This window comes from Cygnus atratus, chromosome 22, assembly GCF_013377495.2.
Source record: "Cygnus atratus isolate AKBS03 ecotype Queensland, Australia chromosome 22, CAtr_DNAZoo_HiC_assembly, whole genome shotgun sequence".
Classification (NCBI taxonomy): domain Eukaryota; kingdom Metazoa; phylum Chordata; class Aves; order Anseriformes; family Anatidae; genus Cygnus; species Cygnus atratus.
In genome coordinates this window covers 1,685,967-1,707,896 of record NC_066383.1, presented here as the reverse complement: position 1 = coordinate 1,707,896, position 21,930 = coordinate 1,685,967, and the positions used below count along the sequence as shown (strand labels likewise).

At 43.3% G+C, this 21,930-nt stretch overlaps 1 protein-coding gene across 1 annotated transcript in view; it reads right to left on the bottom strand.

Annotated features, from left to right (window-relative positions):
* The window catches only part of BARX2 (BARX homeobox 2), a 52,446-nt gene extending 51,073 nt beyond the window's left edge, over nucleotides 1–1,373 (bottom strand). The window contains exons 1-2 of the mRNA XM_050715037.1: nucleotides 1,231–1,373; nucleotides 834–964 (exon numbers count right to left, since the gene is read on the bottom strand). Of these exons, the coding sequence (XP_050570994.1) occupies nucleotides 834–844 (11 nt within the window). The 5' untranslated portion in view covers nucleotides 845–964; nucleotides 1,231–1,373. The remainder of the gene's footprint in view (nucleotides 1–833; nucleotides 965–1,230) is intronic.
* Between the last annotated feature and the right edge of the window lie 20,557 nt (nucleotides 1,374–21,930).

The window sequence follows — 21,930 nt, the reverse complement described above, 5'->3', positions numbered from 1 at the left end:
CCCTGCAGGGTCTCCATGCAGCTAAATAGGGCTTTTTTCCTTGTCTCCTGACAAGCCAAGGACAGGTTCACCAGCTGGACCAAATAAAATTATAGCCAATGTCTGTATCCTTCTGCTCAAAGAAGTTATTAAAACTCAGAAGGTGCAATAGGCTCACGGTAGTGCTGTGTTAGATACAGGCTTTGATGCCTGCCATATACAATAGGGGAACAGAAGGCTAGGAAATGAGCCTGGGATGAGTGTTCCATGCTTGTTATAGAAAATATCTTGCCTAATTTTAGTTCTTTCTTTTCTTCTGTCCCTGTTGAAGTCACTACCAGCCTTGTATTCAGCTCCTGCAGATCAGGAATATCCTGCATATCCATATTCCTGGATAGAGGAATAGGCAGACATGAGCTCATGAATCACACCCAGATGTGTCCCAGAAAGAGAACCTAGAAGTCTTCACTCTAACTCAGTCCATGCACAGTTTTCAGCTTTAAGTCAAAGTACAATTTTCCCCAAACCATCGTAAAATTGTGGCTGGGCACAATCTGATTTACTCTTTGTGTGGACCAAGTCAGTTTGTCGCAGTATAAAAACTAAACCATCATAGCTGCCTTTATCTTAACAGCTATTGCACTGTCAGGTTGCACCAGTATAACTATGTTTCCAAACAAATGTATATAGACAGGGCTATCCAGTCTCATCTTAAAAAATTGCTGTCCGCTTTCTTCCATGGACAAAAGCATAACCCAAGTATTCTGAAGCCCAGCCCAACCTTCTCTTCTCGTTGTTCAGGTCACCCTCCCTACCAAGCAATAGCAATACATTCACGGAGTTAAAGCACGTACCATAAAGCCATCCAGGTGGTTCAACCCAGGTGTCCTTGAACTGCTCTGGTTATTCATGTGGGGGTGAAACATCATCTTCAGAAAAGCATCCGTAGAGCCTTCATTTGACGGCATCATGAAACAGTGTGCCACTACAAAATAAAAGTTTAATGTCTAATTTGAATGCATTCAGCTTTAGCTTCTAAGTGCTGATTACGACTGTTTGGCATTTGATTTCTAATGCTACAATTTTATTAATTACTATTAATATATTTACGATTTAAGTTTATCATTATTATTTATTTTATTTATCATTTAAATCTATTGTTTTAGCAATTATTTTGCTTTTTAGGTATTTAGTGTTCTGTGCATTTATGAGAGTGTTGATTAAAAAAGTTTTAATATTGCAAACTCTTACAGAGAGCAGGATTACTCATCTCTCAAGAAGTACACCCATCTCTGGGTGTACTCAGATGCCTCTGTCCCTCGGGGTGCGCACACCAGCGCTCGTACCGGAGGGACCACGGCGGAGCCAAGCGGCACTTCGGGTAAAGAAACTAAAACTTTGGCTGGGAAATGCCAGCGACACACCCACCCTCGCCCTGCCTTTCCAAGGGACGGCCACCAGATGGCAATGCTCCAGAGCAGAGCCTCAGAGCCAGCACACGAGCACAACCCTCCCTGCTGCAGGATGAGTCAAGAGCATCACCTCGAGCCAAGGAAAACTGAGAAAATAAAAGAGCAAAACGTCCTTGAGTTTCGCTGAAGAATTCAAGCTGAAAATCTGTACCATAATGGGCAAAACCATCACTGTGTGGCCTCTTCCACCCTTCATTTGCCTGCTTTTTCCACTCCGCAGTTATTATTATTGTAGCTATTTTTATTTTGGAATGCAATAGTTACTTCTCATAGGATGGCACCCAGCTGGGATGAGCACCCCTTGTGTTGGATGCTGAATCACTGTGCAATAAAAACTGACAGTTTCACTACGATTTAACAATCTAGCATTATTCTGTTTCTCTGGGGACACCCCCACCCCCATATCACACCTCTCCTACCCGAGCAGCTCCTATGCAGAAGTCAGAAGGCGTGCACATACCTTGGCAAAACTGCCTGCCTGTTTCATGCAAGGTGGTTTGGACAGAAGGGTGAAGGAACTTGAAAGAACATAACATTTCTCCTGCTAGTCTTCTTCCTTCCCGTTTTCTCCCATAATTACATCAATTACATGTGTTACTTTAAAAACACTGAGATATAAACCAATCTCAGCCTAGAAGTGTTTATACGGGGAAGGACAACAAAAGACCTTTAATAACTTTGGAACTGACTGCATGAAGTATCATTCAAAAAATACAATAAAAAATAAAAAATGCAAAGATTAGCAAATCAATCTCTTAAAACCCAGCCTTGGGAGGCAGATTGACAGGTGCTGTTATTCTAAAGATAGGGAAAATGAGAGAAGAGCCTGGAGTCAGTAACAGAAAGACATTCTCACTCCTGAGTGTGGGGTTCCCAGAGCTGAACCCCTCTGCCTGTTGAGTGCTAACACAGGACAACAAGCCCACCATCTCCACTTGAAGTCACCCTCCTGTTCTCCAGTACTGGTGGAGTCCTACTGCTGTAGCTCACTGCCTCACTTCTGCTCTGTTGCCACCCGCACCACGCAAGGGGCTGAGCTCAGCTATAAAACATTCAGCAGGAGCTGAGGAGAGCTGGAGGCTGAGTGCCAAACAGGCAAGGAACAGCAGAGGGAGGTATCAGGCCAGGCATGAGAATAACCAAGAGAAATTCCCTGCCCTGTGCTGTTACACACGGTATCACAACGTGTCTTTGGGTCTGCATGTCTCCTGCTCCCCTCTTTCAGCGGGTCCTGAAAGTAATTGTGTATAAGGAAGAAAAGGGTTCGAAAGGCAATATACAGAGACAATCTTTTGTGCCCTGGTCAACCGCACAGCAGCGTGCATCTGAGAGCTCTAGCAAGGACACGGTTACTGGAGGGACGTGTACAAGGCTTTGCCCTTTGATGCCCTTTGACTTTTGCATGCTTCTGTCTCCATGCCCACCATACGAGTCTAAAGCAGATAGACAGTAATGGCACATGCATCGCTGGAAGAGGATGTCACCCTACCCTCCCACTACACGGATGCTCTCAACAACCAGAGGTTCTAAAGAACACATCTGGAATCACTTACAGCAGCATCTGGAAACTGTCATGAGCTGCAATGAGACACAGTTGCTTAATTATTCTGGGTCTGCATCCTTTGCCACTGTGAAGCTGTCAGTGGCCATTCAGCCTCCTCGGCACAGATCCCAGCGCACCACCCGTGCATGCTACTCATCACATGTAACACTTGTCAAGGTATAGGGAGCATCAGCTTTATCTTCAGCCCTGTCCCGATTATGTCCAGCACAAGCAAATGACTGTGGAAAGTTCACTGTTACAGCAGGCGGAATGAAATAAAATAATAAAAAAAAGGTCTTAATTACTCGAAGAGCATAGAACGATGGCCCTATAATATTCCCAGCTTATCTCCCCACCACACGACCAAAGATTTCATTCCACAGCATCAGTCCATTCTTTCATGAGAAGTCCATCAAGAAATATGTTTGCAGCAGCTTTATGGTTAAGATGACAAAAGAAGTATGACACTCCAGAGCATCCGGGACAGATTTCTACTTTACCATTTTATTCTTGGGACATCATGCCCTCTTACAAGTATAGAGTAGATAGACTTCCATGGAGGACAATCGTTTTTGTTTCCCTATCTCTTTACCAGCATTATTGCTTGCTCCTGGAAGTGAAGGAGTTAAGCAGACTGTGCTATGCGTTTTACTCATAGCACAAAGGGAGACAGGCTAAGGATTCTTGCTCATTATCCCAGTGCTGAACTTCAAGGCTGAACTTCCTCTGGAATCGTTTGCATCTTCCCTTTCCGCCTCCAGCAATGCCTCTGAGGTCAGTGTCTTGACCCAGGATGGATGGGATTATAGCACGAGGGAGGCTGATGCCTGTGCTCAGTCAACTGTTTCAGAGTGGGATGGTGCTCCCTGTGCTAACAGGAAGCAGAGAAACGTGAGAAAAGAAACGGAATAAAAGGAGCAGAAACCAAACAGGAATGTTGAGAAGCTCTGGGGAGAGGAGGAAACGTGAAAGTATATGGGATACAAGGAGACAGAGTTCACCAATGCAACAGTAGCTCAAGGGAAGCAAATGAGACATACAGAAAATGCAAAGGAATGATAGAGAAATCATAAAACCAGGACCAAATTCCAAAGGATACATCTAAGAGTTCAGCCCATGCTGCAATAAACAGCCAGATGGCTGCGTCTCCCAGAGAGACGTTGCTGGGAAAGGAAATGGAGAGGGAAAGAGGGGGAGAGCAGGGTCACTTACATATGACTCTTCCATTCCCAGTGAAAGAGGAAAAGGAAATGTAGATTAAGGGAGGTCTTCATGGCCTCAGCACTGGCTGAGCCAGCACAGGCACAGGAGGCAGAAGAAGCCAAAGAATGTCTTTGAACCTCCTGTGCTCACATATTTTCCTTGCCCTCTTCCCTTCTCTTTCTCTCCCACCATTTCAGCCCCCTCTTTTCTCACTCACACCACCCCTCTCTCCAGTTCTGACAGTCTCTTCCCTTTTCCAGAGGCCCAGAGCAAGGACTGGTTTATAGCACTCTAAGCCACGTGTCACAGCATCACATCCTCTCTTCTCTCTCCTTTAGGTGCCCCAGACCAATGTCCCTCACAGGTCACAGTCAAACAAATGGGAAGAAGCAAAACAAGCCTTTACTCTTACAGAAGTGCTCTCCAGCAACCAGAGGTCCACAGGATCTTCCACAGATTCATCTTCCCCATGGAAAGGGAATAAATCATACACTCTACCTACAGTCATACAGGTTGGACTTGCCATACCAGGAGACACAGCTAAGGGAAATATGGTGACTTTAGGATTGCATCAATTGGCCCCAAATCAGGACATCTTGTTGTTCTTGACATGCTCAGCCCTCGTTACATGATCGTGAATAAGACATCTGCCATCTGCCTTTCCTGTGTCTCAGTTTCCTCAGATGTGAAACAGGGAAGAATGCTGATGTAGCAATGTATAAACCCCCAAGATTTTGTGTTGAAAACATGAACGCAGTTTAAAGAAACACTACTGGGTGAATAAGCTTTTATTAGTGTCTTGTCTAACTGAGATGTTAGAAGCTCTGGTCCTTCAGGCAGCTGTGAAAGTCAGAATAACACTGAATTCCAAAGCAGGAGGAGAGGTTTTGGTGTTTTTTTTTATTTGTTTGTTTTTTAAGGGGCTCATCTTTTGCTTTCATCTGTACCTGTTACACGTTGAACACAGGCTCTCTTATCCTATTTAGTTAGGATGTGCCAAAGACAAGCTTACATCAAAGGCAGGTGAGACTAGAGTCCTCCTTTTAGATGGTCATTCACAGACAGCCCTGACCCTGCAGGGGAAAGGCAAAATCAGAACTACCTGGTGCCTCAGCCAGCTGGGAAAAAAAAAAAAAACACCTTCACCATATTGGTCTGTTTTGGTTTGATAAGCTCCTTTTCATGGAAGAGTATTCAATGACCTGTACAGAAGCCCCAGTCCTCAATTAAAATTAAATGACTACAGAAATTGGGAGATCCGTGCTGTGGAGAAGGAAAGCGTTGGTCTAAAAGGCACAAGAAGTGCGGACATTAAATGAATGTAAAGTTCAATCCTTTGATTTTTTTCTGCAGTTGGCAGGATTTTCCTGTGGAGTAAATTAGCAGAGCTCCTTTCTGCTCCATGACACAGGGGATGGCCCCGTCTGCAGTGGGGACTGCACAGCCCCAGGGAGCAGGGAGGTGATGGGCTACTCTGCTGTTACCTGCGAGCAAAGGGGAAAAAAAACCTCTCTGACAGAGGGAGGCAGAAGCTGGTTGCATATTACATTTGTCCCCATGCTGAGAGGTTAATATGCAAGGCTGGTTTATCAAAGCTTTAAAAATATTATATTCAGGGAAGGGAAAAAGGACCATGTTTTCACCTTTTTCCTCTTTGTTCTGTATGTTGCCTACTTTATGGTAAATAAGGTATTTTTTCTTCTAAGCATTTTATTTTTAGCACTGCTGTTTGTAAATTATTCTCCCTTTTACGTCTGTCTACCTTTAGAATGAGATTAAAGCCTGCTATTAGGAAGATGTTGGTTGTACTTCTGTCCCTGGGTACCTGAATGGCAGGGTGCGCTACTTGGAGAAGTCAGCATTTTTAGGGCTGTTTGCTTTCATCCTTGCTTCAAATCTGTTTTAGAACCTGCTGGGTAAGCAGGAAAAATAAAGAGATGAGGTGGGGGGGTAGGGGGAGGCAGCTGAAGCAGGAGCAAGACAATAACTGCCACAATACCTTGTGAAAGGGCTCTGTTTTATACTGCCTGCAAATAATGTTGCAGATGGTTTTACCATCACATCAATCCAATGAGCAGGAGCTGATATTAGGAGAAAATAATTTCATGTGTAAAATAGTAAACCAGGTACTGCAGGCTTTATATATAAGCATTAGTAAGTCACTACATGAAAACTCATCCATAGAAAAACAATTTGTATTTCTGTCTTGCCTTTTGAGAATGTGTGCTTTTTTGGTGTCTCACATGACCCACACAGCATCTCACCCAGTGGGATTGCTGTGTCTCTAAACACCACCACAATGGGAAAATTAATTGCGTGGGCTGAAGCCTGGAACACAAAACTTGGCCACGATCGTATCATTTCCACTCAGCAGACAGGCAGATCGCTTCTGGCATCTCTAAGAGCAGGAGGCCTGTTTTACTGACTGGCTCAGATTCCAGATCCCCTAGAGCAACAGAAATTGAAACACACTGTCCAGAAAGATTTAATAAAATAGTCTTTCACCTACAAAGATGGGCACCTAGCCATTCTCACTTCGCCTCTGCCTAGCAGCCTACCTTGGCTGACAGGTGATCGGAGTCCAAGGAAGAGGGAGCACGGAAGGGAAAATGATTATTCCGAGTCAAAACAACTGCAGCACAGGAAGCATTTGTATTTCTGGGCTGCAGCAGTAACTGAGATAAATGGACTTCTCTCAGGCATACTTCTCTATCAGCCATGTCAAATGTACTTCTCTATCAGCCATAGCATTTGCAATGTTTCATATGACTGAGCAGTTCAATGCATGCAGGCTTTTCAATGAGATTTGCCCTAACTTCCCAGTCCTGCTTCTGAAGCCAGAGTTCCCTACCTCCTTGACAATAATTGGTATAGATCTAGACTGCAACATCGGAATATAAAAAGAATAGCAACCTTGCTGGAGTTTTCCTTGATTTGATTAATGGGGTATTTTTTATCACATCGTAATCTATTTTGCAGAAAAATCTAGGTTTTCCAGTTGTACACCACAGCCCCATAGTCCCAGCTGCTTTATTCTTAGAGAAGAATGGCAACTGACCTTCCTCGAGGAAGTTTGCCTGATCAGACTTGCTGTGTCTGACTTGTAACCCACGCATAACTAGGTCCTGCACCTTCAGAAATGACTTGTGCTTTTGAATATCCAACTTATCCAACTTTTTTCATTCTCAGGAAAAAAAAGCCAGTTCATACAAAATTAAGCTCCCTCAAACCATCAATCTGTAAAACAGACCTAGGTCTTTTCTCACTGTGAATTTTCTCATTGTGAAAATGCTTAGGCCCATTACCATTGGCGAAAACTTCCCAGGGGATAATGCCAGTTTATCCTTCCAGACACCCCTCCATGCTTCTCCAAATTGTCTGTCATTTGGATTATTCTTCATGTTGCACTTCATTCCCAAACTGGACACCGCACAGCACAAGCGCAGTGATGCAAAAAACCCAACCCAAATCAAACCAAAACAGCAACAAAACCAACAAAGAAATCCACAAAAGATAACCAAAACAAAACAAATACAGAAAAACAAAGCAACTTACTAAATTCCATGCTTTTATCTAGAGCTTTCAAGTATACAGGATTACCTAGCCAGATTCTTTCTTTCTTTCTTTTTCTTTCTTTCTTTCTTTCTCTCTCTCTCTCTCTCTTTCTTTCTTTCAGGAAACTTTATTCAAGCAGAACTGAAGAGCATGTATACTTTTGTGGGTTTCTGGAGATGCAGCAGCAGCTTTGATCAGGTATTTCTGTGTCCAGGGCACCTGAACACATCCTTTGCATATGTAAAACTCATCCCTACAGCACCTGCAGAGCAAGACAGATGCCTCCAGGAAGCTTTGGAGCTATTAAGCACGCAGCTCACAAACAATGTGTATTCAGAGTGAATCCATGGTGTTCATAATGTAGTACACAGAACACCTGAACAGAAGCATACACCAGTCATACACCTCTCACAAACACCATCATTGTTAGAGGGAGTTTGATAAAAGGCTATACGTATAGAGACCACATTCAATAGCTGTGCAACTGCTAGCAGCCATTCTAGTGCTGGGATCCTCCAGCTGTCTTGATAAGGAAGCTCATGCTATTTTGTGCTGGGACAAGCCTCAGCAATTTAGAAATATGCTGCATGGGTTCCAGTCCACCCTTTGGCAGCTGCTTCTGTTCCCTTGCAGATCCAAGGATCCTCAGCCTGAGCAGCCCCTTCAGTGCAAGTCAGCAGGAGCTGGAGGCGTTCACCACCTTGCAGAACATCCTGCAGCCTCTCCCTGTGAGCCCCGCTGCCCAGCGTCTTCATTTTAGTGCAGGCTTACAGCAGCTGTAGTCACACCTTGTTTCAGTAGACATGCTCAATTCCCGCCTTTGTTATCAACGAATTCCTTTGTTATCAACGATTCGTTTGCCTTACCAACAGCCTGAAGAGCTGCTGTAGTTTTCCGTTTCAGTAATTATTTTCCAGAGACAGAAAGAGCCAGTCCTCTCAGCTGATTTTAATGGTATTAGTCATCTTTGGCTTGGCACAGGGTTCAGAGAGCAAAGACAGGTCAGCTTTCTTTGGGTTGCATCCCTTCCACTTTCAGGCATTGCAGAACCTTCACGCAAACTGCCACAGTAAGCAGGTTTGTCTCTGGCACAGAGACAAACACCGAACATCCAGGTATTGAACCAAGCCGTATGAGGCACTTTGTTTTTTCACAGGAAGTAACAAGAGGATAGAAGTCTCTCTCCTCCTCCTCCCCTCCCATCAGTAAACAAATTTCTTCCGTAATATAAGAATGAACAAGCGTGGCAAGAAGCAGCACAGGGAACAGAGAGATTTCTGAAATGAGTAAAGAAATTCCAGTAATTGAACAGCCCATATTTTGACACACTGAGTTATTAAGTTCTGAGAACTGATGAAATATCTCCCTAGACACAGCACAGAGTGCCAGGATAAATACCAGAGTTTACGCAGCCCGGTTTTCAGCACAGATACATTGGCCATGCCCACAGGCAAGACTACAGTTGCTGCTGATACAGAAAATATTTAGGAAAAAGCCTAAATAGGAGAAGGCAGCTTTGAAGATAAAGGAACTGCAATTGTTGCATGCATGCAAAAGGATGCTGTTCAATGACCATGGCTTGAAATTATGAAATTAGAGCCAGTATCTCAACATTCCTCTGAGTTCTTCCATTTCCTACTAATTTTACCGAAAGCTGAGGAACCTCCTCCCACGCAATCACCTCCTCTGGTTTCTGTAACCTGCTGCATTTCTAGCTCTTTCCTGTTTTTCTGATAGAAACTGATGGGACCACTCCCACAAGCCAAATTTCAGAGCGTGCATCACTACCTAAGTTTTGGCTTGCAACCTGAAATATGCCCTGGATCCAAATAGACTGCAAAATTAACATTTCACAATAAAAATAAATTGTTTTTACCCTGCAAAGAGCTGGAAGTATTGCTGTTAATAACTAATGATCATCCTTTGCACATATGTAGTATCTTTCATTCAAGAGCCTTAAAGCGCTTAATAAGCAACAATTAATTAACCTCGTAACATCTCACTGGTGTAATTAAAGCATCTATATAAGGCATAATAGCACCACCAATGAATCTGGTTGCAGTGATTTCATCAAAATGCTGCAGATATGTCACAGCAGTTTGTAGTGCATGCAAGAAACAGCAGCTGCCTGAGAAAGATCTTGAGAAGTTCTGTATTAGGCTCTGGAGAGGAATTTAGGAAAGCAGGATGCAAATAGGTAAATCATTAATGTTGTGGGATTTCTGGCAACACACTTTCACACTTCTCTTTTATGGGTGTATTAATCACCAATATAATTTTGTTCCCCACACGCACACTAACTTAAAGGCACCCTACAGAATTCCCATAGAAGCCCTGATCTATAATTCCTAGAGAAATACTAGAGTCTAGCAAACACTCAGTTTACAATTTCAGAGCACAAAGTTTATAAATCAGTTAGGAAAGACTGTCACAAACAAGGCAAATGAGTTTGAGTATCTAGCATGCCTTTAGAATAGCTTTGAGACTTTCAGGTTAAAAAAGAAATAGCATCAATGAGCAGGTTAAATGCTGTTATCTCAGGCTCCTGAGTATTACATTTGCATCCAGAGCGCAGGGCATTTAGCAAACAACAGCCACTGTCTCACGGTCATAAAGGTCCCGTAAGTGTTTATTAGACACACTCAACAGGCCGGTTTGGGGATACTTCACGATTCATTATCATTTTGGATGAATAGCTGTACCCTCTCTCTTCTTTTTCTAGTGCTGCATTAGGTTCTTTCCTATTCTTTTATACCTCCTCTTCAGTAATAGCTGCCCTATCTTCCCATACAATTATGACATGTTATTCCAAGATGAAGGAAAGGGGAATTTGTTCCTTTAGAGAGCTTTCATCTGCACACAGTGCTTTAAGGCATCTGCCTAGATTTATATAATCTGACAGTTTAAAGGTGGAACAATAATAATAATGGCAAGGCTTGCCATTTATTCAGCAGCTCTCCAAGCATTGCAGTGTTCTTCATAAACACTGAATTTTAAACTACTGTCAGTGATTTTTGTAAATGCAAAACCTTAAGCACAGGTTTTAAACTTAAGGGAAATCTCAAGCGCACAGGGCTTGTAGTAAGTCACAGGAGTCACTAATGCATCTGGGAATGCAGTCCAAGTATCCTAATTTTTCCTTATGCCTTTCCAATATGCACTTAAAAAGTGTTTCAAGTGTGCTGGTTTATAAGAAGAGCTTGTACTTCTCTTTCCAAACCCACATACCATCAGACTGAATCGATATCTAACACTGCAAGGATACTCTAAAGCAGTGCTTGAAATGCTAAACCTTGCAATGTTGTACCAAGATTTTCACAGGGCACTGGACCACAGCAAGAGGAGACTACCGATATTAAGTTACCTTGTATTTTTATGGAAAAAAAAAAAAGGCAAAACAAAACAAACAAACAAACAAAAAACACATAGCAATAAGAGACCAAAATCTCACCAGGTATAATTTAGCATAGCATTATTGAACCCAGAAACTCTATACCAACTTAAACAAGTTGAAGTTGTGGTAGCAAGATGCAAAGGAAGAATTTAGCATGCATAAAACCATTAAGATCTGGAGTTTCAACAAAATAGAAAGATAAGCATCTTGCTTCAACATTTAAACCAATCTTTGGAAGAGATCCAGAACAAGACTGGGGGTAAGATTTTCCCCACGCACTCACCCTATTGCCTAAACAGAGGAGAGTCAGGTCATTTCCATCTAAGTCTGCCTTGTGGTGTGCAGAGTGGAGGCAGTTCCGGCAGTGCTTGGACCTGAAAGGCAGCATTGTTACAGTGACAGCGGGACAGCCAGCCAGCAGCAAGATCGTTAACCCAAGTCAGGGTTTGTATCGCCCCGATCCTTGCAAAGGCAGCAGACAAGAATCTGACTTCTGGCTTGGAAGGCTGGGAATGCACCAGCTGTAACTTCAGCAGTATGGGCAGCCACTGCTTTAAAGTTTTAGCGTGCTTCATACACCAATTCCTCCTGAATAGGAGCAGGAAACTAATGAGCGGCATCAAACATGCTGATAATTAAAAGCTTCTAAAACGCCGAACCTTTCACATGCTTCATCTCAAGTCAGTGTATCTGCGGGGCTTGATGTAGGCTGCAAACCGGTCTGCAGGCTCTGGCAGCAGCGTTCAGCTATTTAGAAGGATGTTCAGCCAGCTCTTAACCAACTGCTAAGAGACATCCACATCTTGTTTGAATTTATCAGACAGCTTGCTCCTGCTAAGAAATATTTGACATGGCAGACCTCTGTCAAACAGCTCACAGGTTGCTGTTTCTGTCTAGAGGACCCAATCCAACATTAAAAACATACAGGGAACACTCCAGCTTGGTGTGAAGTCAAAGAAAATGCAGCTAATTTACCTCAACAAAAAGATGCCTGCGGTGCTGAGCAGAAACAGGCCCCAAATTCCCAGGTCATAACAGAAGTCATAGAGCACAGGGTCTGTATTACAAAAAGAAGTGCGTCTCTTGCAAATCAGGTGGCATTGCCTGTGTTTACCATTAAGGCCCACTGTTTGAGACATCAGTAAAACCATGCTGGAGGAGAAGAATGTTCTGATTTACAGAGCTAAAGCTGGGACTTCAGCATTCATTTCTGCCTAGATGCAACCAGAACAAGGAAAACCCATCAAAACGCCTTGAGGCTACGGCAAGTGGGACATTGAGTTAGTCAAAACTAGAAAGAAAAAGGGGACAAAGGGAAACAGAGTAAGTCAGACCATGCTGGTCAGATCTCAGGGAATTCTAGCTGCCCCAAAGTTAAGAAAAATGACAAGATCTACATGTCATTGCAAAGTTCCTGAGTGTCCTCACATTAAATAAATTCACACTTGTAAATTGTCGTTATGTGGAATCTTTCAGATGAGAATCTCCTTATTTTATGTAAAGTACCTAACACGCTGAAGAAATAATGGATTAACTGCTGTCAGCAAGTGCTACTATTACGCTGGGCCCTTTCTTCACCTAGGGACCTAACTGGATAATTACAGCTTTAAAAATGAAAAATTTAAAAGAAAGAACTCCAGCACTGAAGGATGGGTAACAGTTTCTGCAGCATTAGTTCCTCATGACAGTTAAAAGCAGGTTTCTTCAAGGATTCATGGATTATTATACAGAAGACTAGATATTAAAATAAATATGTAGCATGGGACGTTCTCCTCTCATTTTGCTCCAAAGTGGTATATGGCATGGAGAGCTTGCTTTGCAAGGAATGTTCTTGTTTAAATGGCGTGATAAATTGGATTCTTTTGATGCTGTGTTGCTCTTGTCTTCCTTAATCTCTCCTAATCATAATAATGACTTTTTTTTCAGCCTGCAATGCATTTGACCTACTTCCACATTCCCTCTATCCTGCTGTTCTTTCCTGTCTGTATTCTCTGTAAGCATCTGTATTTTTCCTCCCTTTTTCCATTAAAAAATAATCAATGAAATTTTGTTCAAAAAAAAATAAGATCCTCAGGCAAATCAGATGTTTTGATTCTTACCACCTAGTGAATACTGGAAACCTCACAGAAGGAGAATTCTTCCCCATTCAGCCCAGGCATCAACCTTTATAAGTCCCAAGACACTGCTTGTCTACATGCAATTTGTTGAACTATTTGAACCAGAGGGCTCTGACAGAGACCTACAAACTGCAAGCAGTAGCATCCAATTTTTAATCACTCCAGGGGGGAAAAAAAAAAAGAATTTGTCAATTAAAAAAACATTTTTGATACAGCAACCGAAAGAAAATAACTAGCTATAGTGGCAGGTGCATCGCTTCAGACAAGTTATACACCATCCAGAATGCTGTCTGAAACAGAAGGATAGCCCAGGGATTAGGGTTTTAACAGAAAATTTAGAATTGGGGATTACAGTCCTTGCTCCACTGCGGCCAGTCTGTACAGTTTGGCCATCTACAAAACAGGGTTAACAGTTTTCTTCCTCCCAGTAAAATTAAGGAGAGCAGCAGCACTGAATATTGTCAGGCATTTAAGGCTAAATACAATTTAAAATAAATAATTCTTGGATAGGATCTTGAGTACCTAACATGGGAGCTTCATAGGCATTTAAACTGAAACCACAACCACTCTGCCTGGTACCTGCATATCGCTGGAAACACACTAATTTCAGACTCTTACTGACTTTAAGTGTCCCAGGTAGCTGTAGCTTTGTACAGACCTAAACAGGCCCTGATCTGAGCAGAAATACACTGTATAAACTCCACTATAACTCAGAAGGGAAGAACAATGACTTTTTATACCTCTGTTAAACTCTGCAGTCACCCTAGTTTCTATTTTACATATTTTTTATTTGTTTTTAATCTGACTCTTAGATGGTGGAGCAATAGGTGCCAGAAAAACAAGGTAAGAGCAGCTGGTTGCATGCAAACCACATCCAAGCACAGGCAGGGCAGATGTGGACCAGACAACCACAGCGCAGAGGAACAGGACAGCAGCACAGGGAGGCTCAGGCCAGGTCTGTCTGTGGGGCTCTGGCTCGCAGCACTTTGCAAGGAGATGGGATGAGGATGGAGTCTGAAGTCAGCTGTGACAGAAGAACACAGAAGACTTGAGGACAGTTACTCTTTCTGCTCAGCCCTTAATTGTTTTCCATTTTTGAGCAACTCCACTCTTCCCTGGAGATCAGAAGGGGTAATAGAAAAACAGTTTTTGCATCACGAATGTCATTCCTTTCTCCATTTCTGGCATGCCCCACTAGGAAATCACCAGCAGAGGTCTTGCCTGAAGATTCTCATTTGAAGGGTCAGCACTCCTGCAGGCTTTGGACCATCTTGCATCAGTGATGCTCCAGTCTTCACTTGATGTTTTGAGTGGACTTGTGACCACGTAAGTTCACTATCTTGCGAACATGTCTAGACAGGCCTGGCTTTTGAGATCTCCATCCAGCTGAGTTTGGCAGGAGCCAGGCAGCGGTATTTACAATTTCCCTTGGTGCTGCGACTTCACAAAGCAGTGAAAGAGAACAATGTAACTGGAAATGTGGCATAGATTAACACCAGGCAAAGTGTAGTTGGTCTTGGAACTGGTCTGCACGTTGGAACCAAGACTGGAAGATTTGGGAAGAGCAGTACAGAATCCTTGACAAGACTGAAACATAATCAACAGTCCTAATTTCCCTGGCATGTGCCAATGCTTGTTAGCTAATTGCTTCAGATGCAGTACTCCTGCTCCGCTGCAGCATGGGGGAGAAGAGAACCTGGGCCCACGTTCAGGGAACAAAATGTTTAGAGCCAAACAAACAAAGACAAAAGGACAACAGGAATCAAAGGGTGTTGTATCCGATCCAAAAACACAAGGCAGTTAGAAAAACATTCTCAGAAGTAAATTGCAAAAAATGGCAGGTACCACAGTAGCTGGAGAGCTAAGGAACAAAGATATTTCCTGTGCAATAAACCAAGTAGCATTACATAAAAGAACTTCATTTAAAGGGACAACAATCCTCACCCTGTGCTTTCCACTGTTTTTAACACCTTCGTGACCAAACAACAAGATACCCTAATATTGCAGCATCCAAGTGGGGCTCACTTCATCACAAAATATGTGAGGTTATTTTATGGAAAACAAGCCAAAGTACAGTGAGGACATGCGACCAAAGCCACACAGATTGTCTATGGCAAAGCAAGAGCTGAATTTGGATGTCCCTCAGTTCAGGCCACTGCTCTCACTGCTCCCGTTTAATGCTCCTCCCCTCACTCACTTCATATCTGCAAGAAGGGATGGGAAACTGAACTCAAGTTATCTTTCTGTTGTCTAATGGAAACCCTCTGAATCAGCTCTTGTTGCTCCTCATACTTCATAAGGAATGCATTTGCTGGGTGCCAGCCCCAGCACCGACATCACAAAACCCACCATGCTAACTAGCAGCGTTGCAGTCTTATCAGATACCTTGCAGAGACAGAAGAGTTTCTTCTGCTTGCACTGTGCATGGGGCGGATTAATTACAGGTCTCACTCCCATTGGCTATCTTGCACTTGAAGAACTGTGCAAAACTTCCCTATAAATGAGAACAGAGACTCTTATAATAAGCAGGGTTGAAAAAAAAAAAAAAAAAGCAGCTCTTAACTGGAGTATGTATGTCTAATAGCTAATTATGATGCTAAGTCATGGAATCTGATGATAAAAAAAATAGCTATCCCCAGAAGACACACAACCTAATAAATGTTCACTGCAGATCTAGCTCCTAAATCTGCTGCCCGCTGAGATAATGAAGTATGATTTAGTCAGATCCAGACATCTTTTTAATTTCAGATGCAAAACTGCTCAGCGCTGAGTGAGGCTGCTACAGACAGCAGCAAAGGAAGCGTGGGGGACAAACGCGCGCGGTGCAAGACAGGCTGATGCAGCCCAGACTGCCAGACAGCAGGAGCTCCCCGTCCGATTCCTCGGGGGCTGGAAGACGAGGGAAGAAAGAGGGCCATAATGCAGGCATGGGGGCAACAGCTCCCAGTGGGATTCCTGGCCTACTTTTTGGTTTGGGGTCACTGTGGAGATGCATGTGTTGTTTATGTTCAGCCCATTTACAGACAACAGGTAAATGCCACTCTGAAGCTTTGTTCCTTGTTGGTTTTTCTTCTTCTAGCACAGCAGTCCTCACACATGACCTGGCTCTCTGGCAGATGCTTTTATTTATTAATGCCACTGAAAGTGAGACCTGCACCCGCCCTTTGGGTTGCAATACCTGGTGACCCTCCTTAATCCCTGCATTGAGAGCAAAGCTATTACATTACCTTTGAGCTATTATTATATTACCTTCAAAAAAATGGTCAGCAGCTCCGGTGACACAAAATTAGGCAACTCTCATCTATTAGATAAATTGGGATGTGCTTTCTGACCTACATATTAAATCAACTTGTATTTTCAGGGGACTGATAGCACATGGGTCTGCTCCAAGGACATCCTGAGAGCTTCCATAGCACAAGTGAGCTCTAGAAGTGTCACAACTGATAATGCAGCAGTTTTCAACAGATTTCCAGGTGCAAGGAGGTGCACTTCCTATCCACCTCCTGACAGAGCAACCCGGAGTGTAAAACAGGCCTACAACTGGCACGTAAAGCATATAGCAGGGAGCTGTCCTTGAAAGGGACATTTATGCCTTCCCTGTTTATCTGCCCACAGGCCAAAACGCTTGGCCCAACTGTCATTCTAGGATGCTCAGAGGCAGAGCAGTCATATAAAAGCATCGGAGACTTGACCCGAGGCCAATTTCACTCCACTGTAAGTTAAATCAATCAGCGAAGAAACCTTTCAGCTAGATTCTCTGCATATTTCTCAAACTTTCCATCGCCCAAAGCCACCCTCATTCTTTCCCTTCCTTCCAGACTTTTTTCTCTAGCTTGTTCCTGCTCCCAAAGCCCCACAAGCTGCCCTTCACAGCTCTCTGTGACGTTACCTTCCCTTATCCAGGATTCTTGTTCAGTGCCCAAGGGCTAGAGTAGCCACTGCTGGCTGCAGAGCAAGCCTGAAGCAGTCAGGCGGATCTGCTGACTTCCAGGGTGAGCCCAGCACCAGCTCAGGTCCATCAGGCATTTCTGACAAAGCCTAGCAGGCAGATGGGAAGTTTACTCACCCCTTTATTGCTACGTCCTGTAGAAATGAAAAGTCAGAACACAGTTCAACACACCTGGTGTTGAACTTGCCACATCTCTCATGCACAGTTCTTATCACTTTCTTATAATCTTTTCTACTAACTTGCTCAAGACTTAATTTAGCTTGGTGCACAGAACTTCTTCCAATGAAGACTTCGCCCTCTTCTATCCCAGTCTTTTGAGGGTAGCTAATGCCAACAGGCAGAAATCTGACATGCATCAGAAATAACCACCTTTTACCCCCAGTCACTGCTAGTATGTAGTCCTTGTGTCTCCAGAGCTCTGCAACTAGACACCAGCCCTGAACTGCACTGCTGTTAGGTCCGGCGTTCGTACCCTGAGCTTGCTTTCTGTCTTCCATCCCATTCAGGTTAAGCTTTGCAGTTTTAGCCCCCTCCCCACCCTTTTTTTTTAATCTACAGATCCAGCCTTTCTATACAGTACTTTAAGTGAAATAACGTCTAAAGAAGCCTAAAAGCATTATGCAGCAAAGTTCATCCTCTTTTCTCCCCTTAAAAATTACTGTGACTTCTGGTTTTAACTGCAGCAAGATTAGAAACTGGCCCGCAGTACGGCAAAAGTCAGGGTGAAGTTTTAGGTGGTTACAACACTGCGCAGTAAATTTTTATCCTAAGTTCTGTGAACTTGAGCTTTGGGTTTCTCCACAGTCTTCAGCTTTATAGTTCTGTAGCCCCTCTTAATTTCACATGGCTCAAAGCTAACCACAGCAATCTATGAGGGCTTGAAGTAGGAGATACTTTATTTTAAAAGACTCCTACATTTAAAAGATTTTCAAATTCCTACAAAATCGTTTATTTGCTTAAGCAAAACACCATGCAGTATCTTAGGTTAACAAAGGAAGTTTTGCCAAAAAATGCAATTAACTATTGGTTGAGCACTAGCTTAGTTAATTATTAATTATTCTTAGTAAAGGCTGCACCCTAAAACATCAAAAACCTTTCAGAGCTTTTCTGTCATGTTGTAAACTGTAACAACATAGCCACCTTGCCACGTATACTCACAGTTGTGAAATAACAAATTTTTTAATTTCTGCAGAAGATCAGATAAATGGTTGGCTTTGAATGGTGGAGTTAACTGCGTGCCCAGCCCAAGAAAATTTATCTACAGCAGCAAAATCTCTGATGAAACATTACCAAATAACTCATTTGCAAGAGGAGGTTTTTCCTGCTTCCATCAGTTTGTATCTGGGACACCCAACCACTGGAAGATTTAAATACCTCTTCTAATAATAACTGAATATATTTATACAGATTTTTATATATTTTTAATCCTCCAAATAAGTCTCCAGCACTAATTCCTGGTTAGCACCGAGCAACAGGATCTAATGGCAGCAACTGCTGCTGATTGCAATTATATATCTCTCAGAAGTCAGCATCAACTCTGGCTTCCCCCAGATCTGAGACAGATGTATGAAAATAAGAATTCTGCATTCAGGTGTAAGTCTATAAAGACAGAGGAGCTCTCAGCATGCATGTTTGATGTAAGTAGCCACCCTGGGCTTTTGGAAAGTTCATAGCCAAATAAAAGACCTTAGTTCAGTCTCGGCTCTTGCTGCAGCCAGCTGCTGGAAAGTTTTACCCACCCCTGAATTTCATGGTACATTTGTTAACAGGGAAGAAATTTCATTTAACAAATGGGTGAAAAACGAACTGCCCTCTATCCTTAGATGCGGAATCAATTCCCTGAAACAACCGAACAGCAAAAAAAAGCTGCCTCATCCCTCAAGCTTAAGGGTAGATGAAAATTTCACCAAAAATTTCGGATTCTCCCCACACTGATTAATGCAACCAAAGCACAGCATGGTCATCAGTGCTGGGGGTGAACTCCAGACATACTGGAATTACACAATGATCAGATGAAGTACTCCAGTGCAAGAAATGAATAAATGGAAGATTAATACGAGACACAGCAAAATAATGAGGTCTTGAGCTGTCCCACTTGCTCCCGTGCCCCCTCAACAGCCCAGCCCTGATGCCACCGTCAGCCTTGACCGTTGTTACAAATTTTATTAGCACATCCACAAAACACAGCTTTCTTGTATTATGCTCTCTCTGGAGTGCGTGTGGGGGAAAAACACCCACAGGTTTCCGTAAGCAGCAGCCTACCAAGTGTCTGCCTTGTGTGTGACGTGCTAGTACTTGGCAGCTCTGCCAGGCTCTCCTGGAGGCCCCTGAAATGCCATCCATCCACCCCAGCTACAGAAAGAAGCCCTGCATCTGCTAGCGGGTACCAGAGGGCATTTCTAGCACCTGCGCTACGCAGCCCCTCACTTTCCCCCCTCTCACTTGCTCTTCTTGCAGGATTGCAATCAGTGGGTGTGACTGGAAAGGCAGAGCCCAGGGCGCATCCCGGTTTCCAGGCTGACAGCCAGTCACTTTGTTTTAGGCTCTCCCCAGCTCATCAGTTCGCCTCCAGACGCCCTGTCCCTGGTGCTTTCAGACACCTGTCTAGCAGCCACCCCTCAATTTCTTATTCTCCAGCCTAAAGAGCTTCTAAACTCCATTCCACCTGCCGAGGGTTACAGCAGCCCACCTACCTCCACAGCAATCCATGTCCAACATTTGGATATTAGGAATTGCCACAGTTGTCATCAGTACAGCTGGGTACTACAGCTCATGTGTTAGGCCTTAAGCCACTCTCTAGAAGAGGTGAAGAAAATCTAAGATTAAAAATGAAAGATATTGTGCGTTTCTTGCAGGATTCTTGCCCAGCTTGTGCATTAAGACCTGAGGCCTAATCCAATCTGTTGTGTTCACTCCCTTCAGGCAATGGAGAGACACGAATAGGAACAGGCAGCTCCAGCCACATACAGTTAAGTCATAAGTACACAAATTATTACACAACATAATTTGCATTACATATGACGATGAGAAGCACTAAGTCAGTAACTACGAAAACAAGCCAGGATCTGGTCTATCCTGCATGTCTGATCCCCATCACACAGTGCCTCAGATGCTCCTTCCCAGCTAAGAAATTGCTGAACTAAGATGGCACACTCAGTTAGGCCACAGCTACCAGATGCCAAACACGTGGCAGTGCTGGATTCCAGGACGTTGCCAGGTTTCCCTGAGCAATACTCCCTTATCTTTACACACTTAATGGTGTACTACGATACTTGAAGTCCATATCCTACACAGCTCTTTCCACACTGGGTGGGTATAGTGCTAACATGTCCGAACTCCTGCAGACTTCCAAAACCCAGTGCCATTTCTCCATAGGAAACATATCCAAGTGTCAAGCTACAAAATACAGATCTTCACTACTTGCTTAGTAAGCCACAGAAGTGCACAAGCGCTGAGTCTCTTCAGTCTTGCAGGGCCCCTCTTACATGCTCCTTGGCTCATCTTGATCTCTGGTCTCACTACCAGAGCAAGCTGAGCCAGTTCTCACCCGTGCCAGTGCCCATACCTGCTTGGAAAACTGGTGGTGCAATGCCCACCTAACAGCTGGGGTATCTGTGTAAGATCATACCAAAAAAATTGCAAGTCTGCAAGCACAGAGAAAATGGTGAACAAGTGGCCTAGAGAGAGGACTAGGGTGAACAGGCCAGCAGCTGCAATACAATCCCACTTTCCAGCTGCCGTGACCTGGTGAGAAGGGATGTGCATGCCCGAAGTTTGCTTTCTCGGAGAAATGTCCCAGTGATTGACTCAACCAGTCACTTGACTTCACAGACACTTCATGGCAATGTAGCTCCAGGGGTATTTGTGAGACTATGAAGGGGGAATTAAAGAGCAAGCAGTCAAAGGAGCAATTTTACTCTATCCTAAGCACAGCACCACACTCGCACACAAGGAGAAGTAAGCCCAATAACTGGAAGAATCCCATTCAGCACGCCGCGTGCTCATCTGTGTGGATTTGACCATCAAAGAGACAGGCTTGAACATAAAGTTATATTCTGCTCTACTTGTGTTTATACTTACCTGACCTTTACATATGCATAGTCCCAGGGCCTGCTCATGTACACTGAGAACATCTTGTAAATATGAAGAGGTTCATCGCCTCAAAATCAATTTATTTAGTTACACTCCTAATCTTCCTTATTGCTTTGTGTAACCAAATGCACTGTTCTTCACAAAGGTGACAGAATAGTAATAATTTTAAAGAGGTGGAAAAACGTTCAATTCTTTAGTTAAATGCTAGAGAATATTACAAATCTCTATCATCATTTGCAAGCATTTCGAGTATTCAATGACTATTTCAGCCAAGTCATTTCAGAGTATGGTAATTTTTTTTGAAAGTCTAAATGAATGGTTCATTAAAAATCTGATCTCAGTTATTCTGAATGTGTGTCTTTGTAAGCCTAGAATTCACTTGGATTTACAAAGTGCATGTGTACAGAAATGCACCCAACTGAAGGACCCAAATCAACTATGCTAAGAATTTGGGGATTGTGCTACCTTGGGGTGGCAGGGTTCATTCCCACCAACACTTTTTAAACCCTCATTAAAATATCAGAGTTTACCTCCCATGCTAATCATGCGCAACGCATGTGCCAGCATCACACGTGACATCACCACGTTAATTAGCTATCTCCTGTTTATCAGTTTCCACTGGAAGA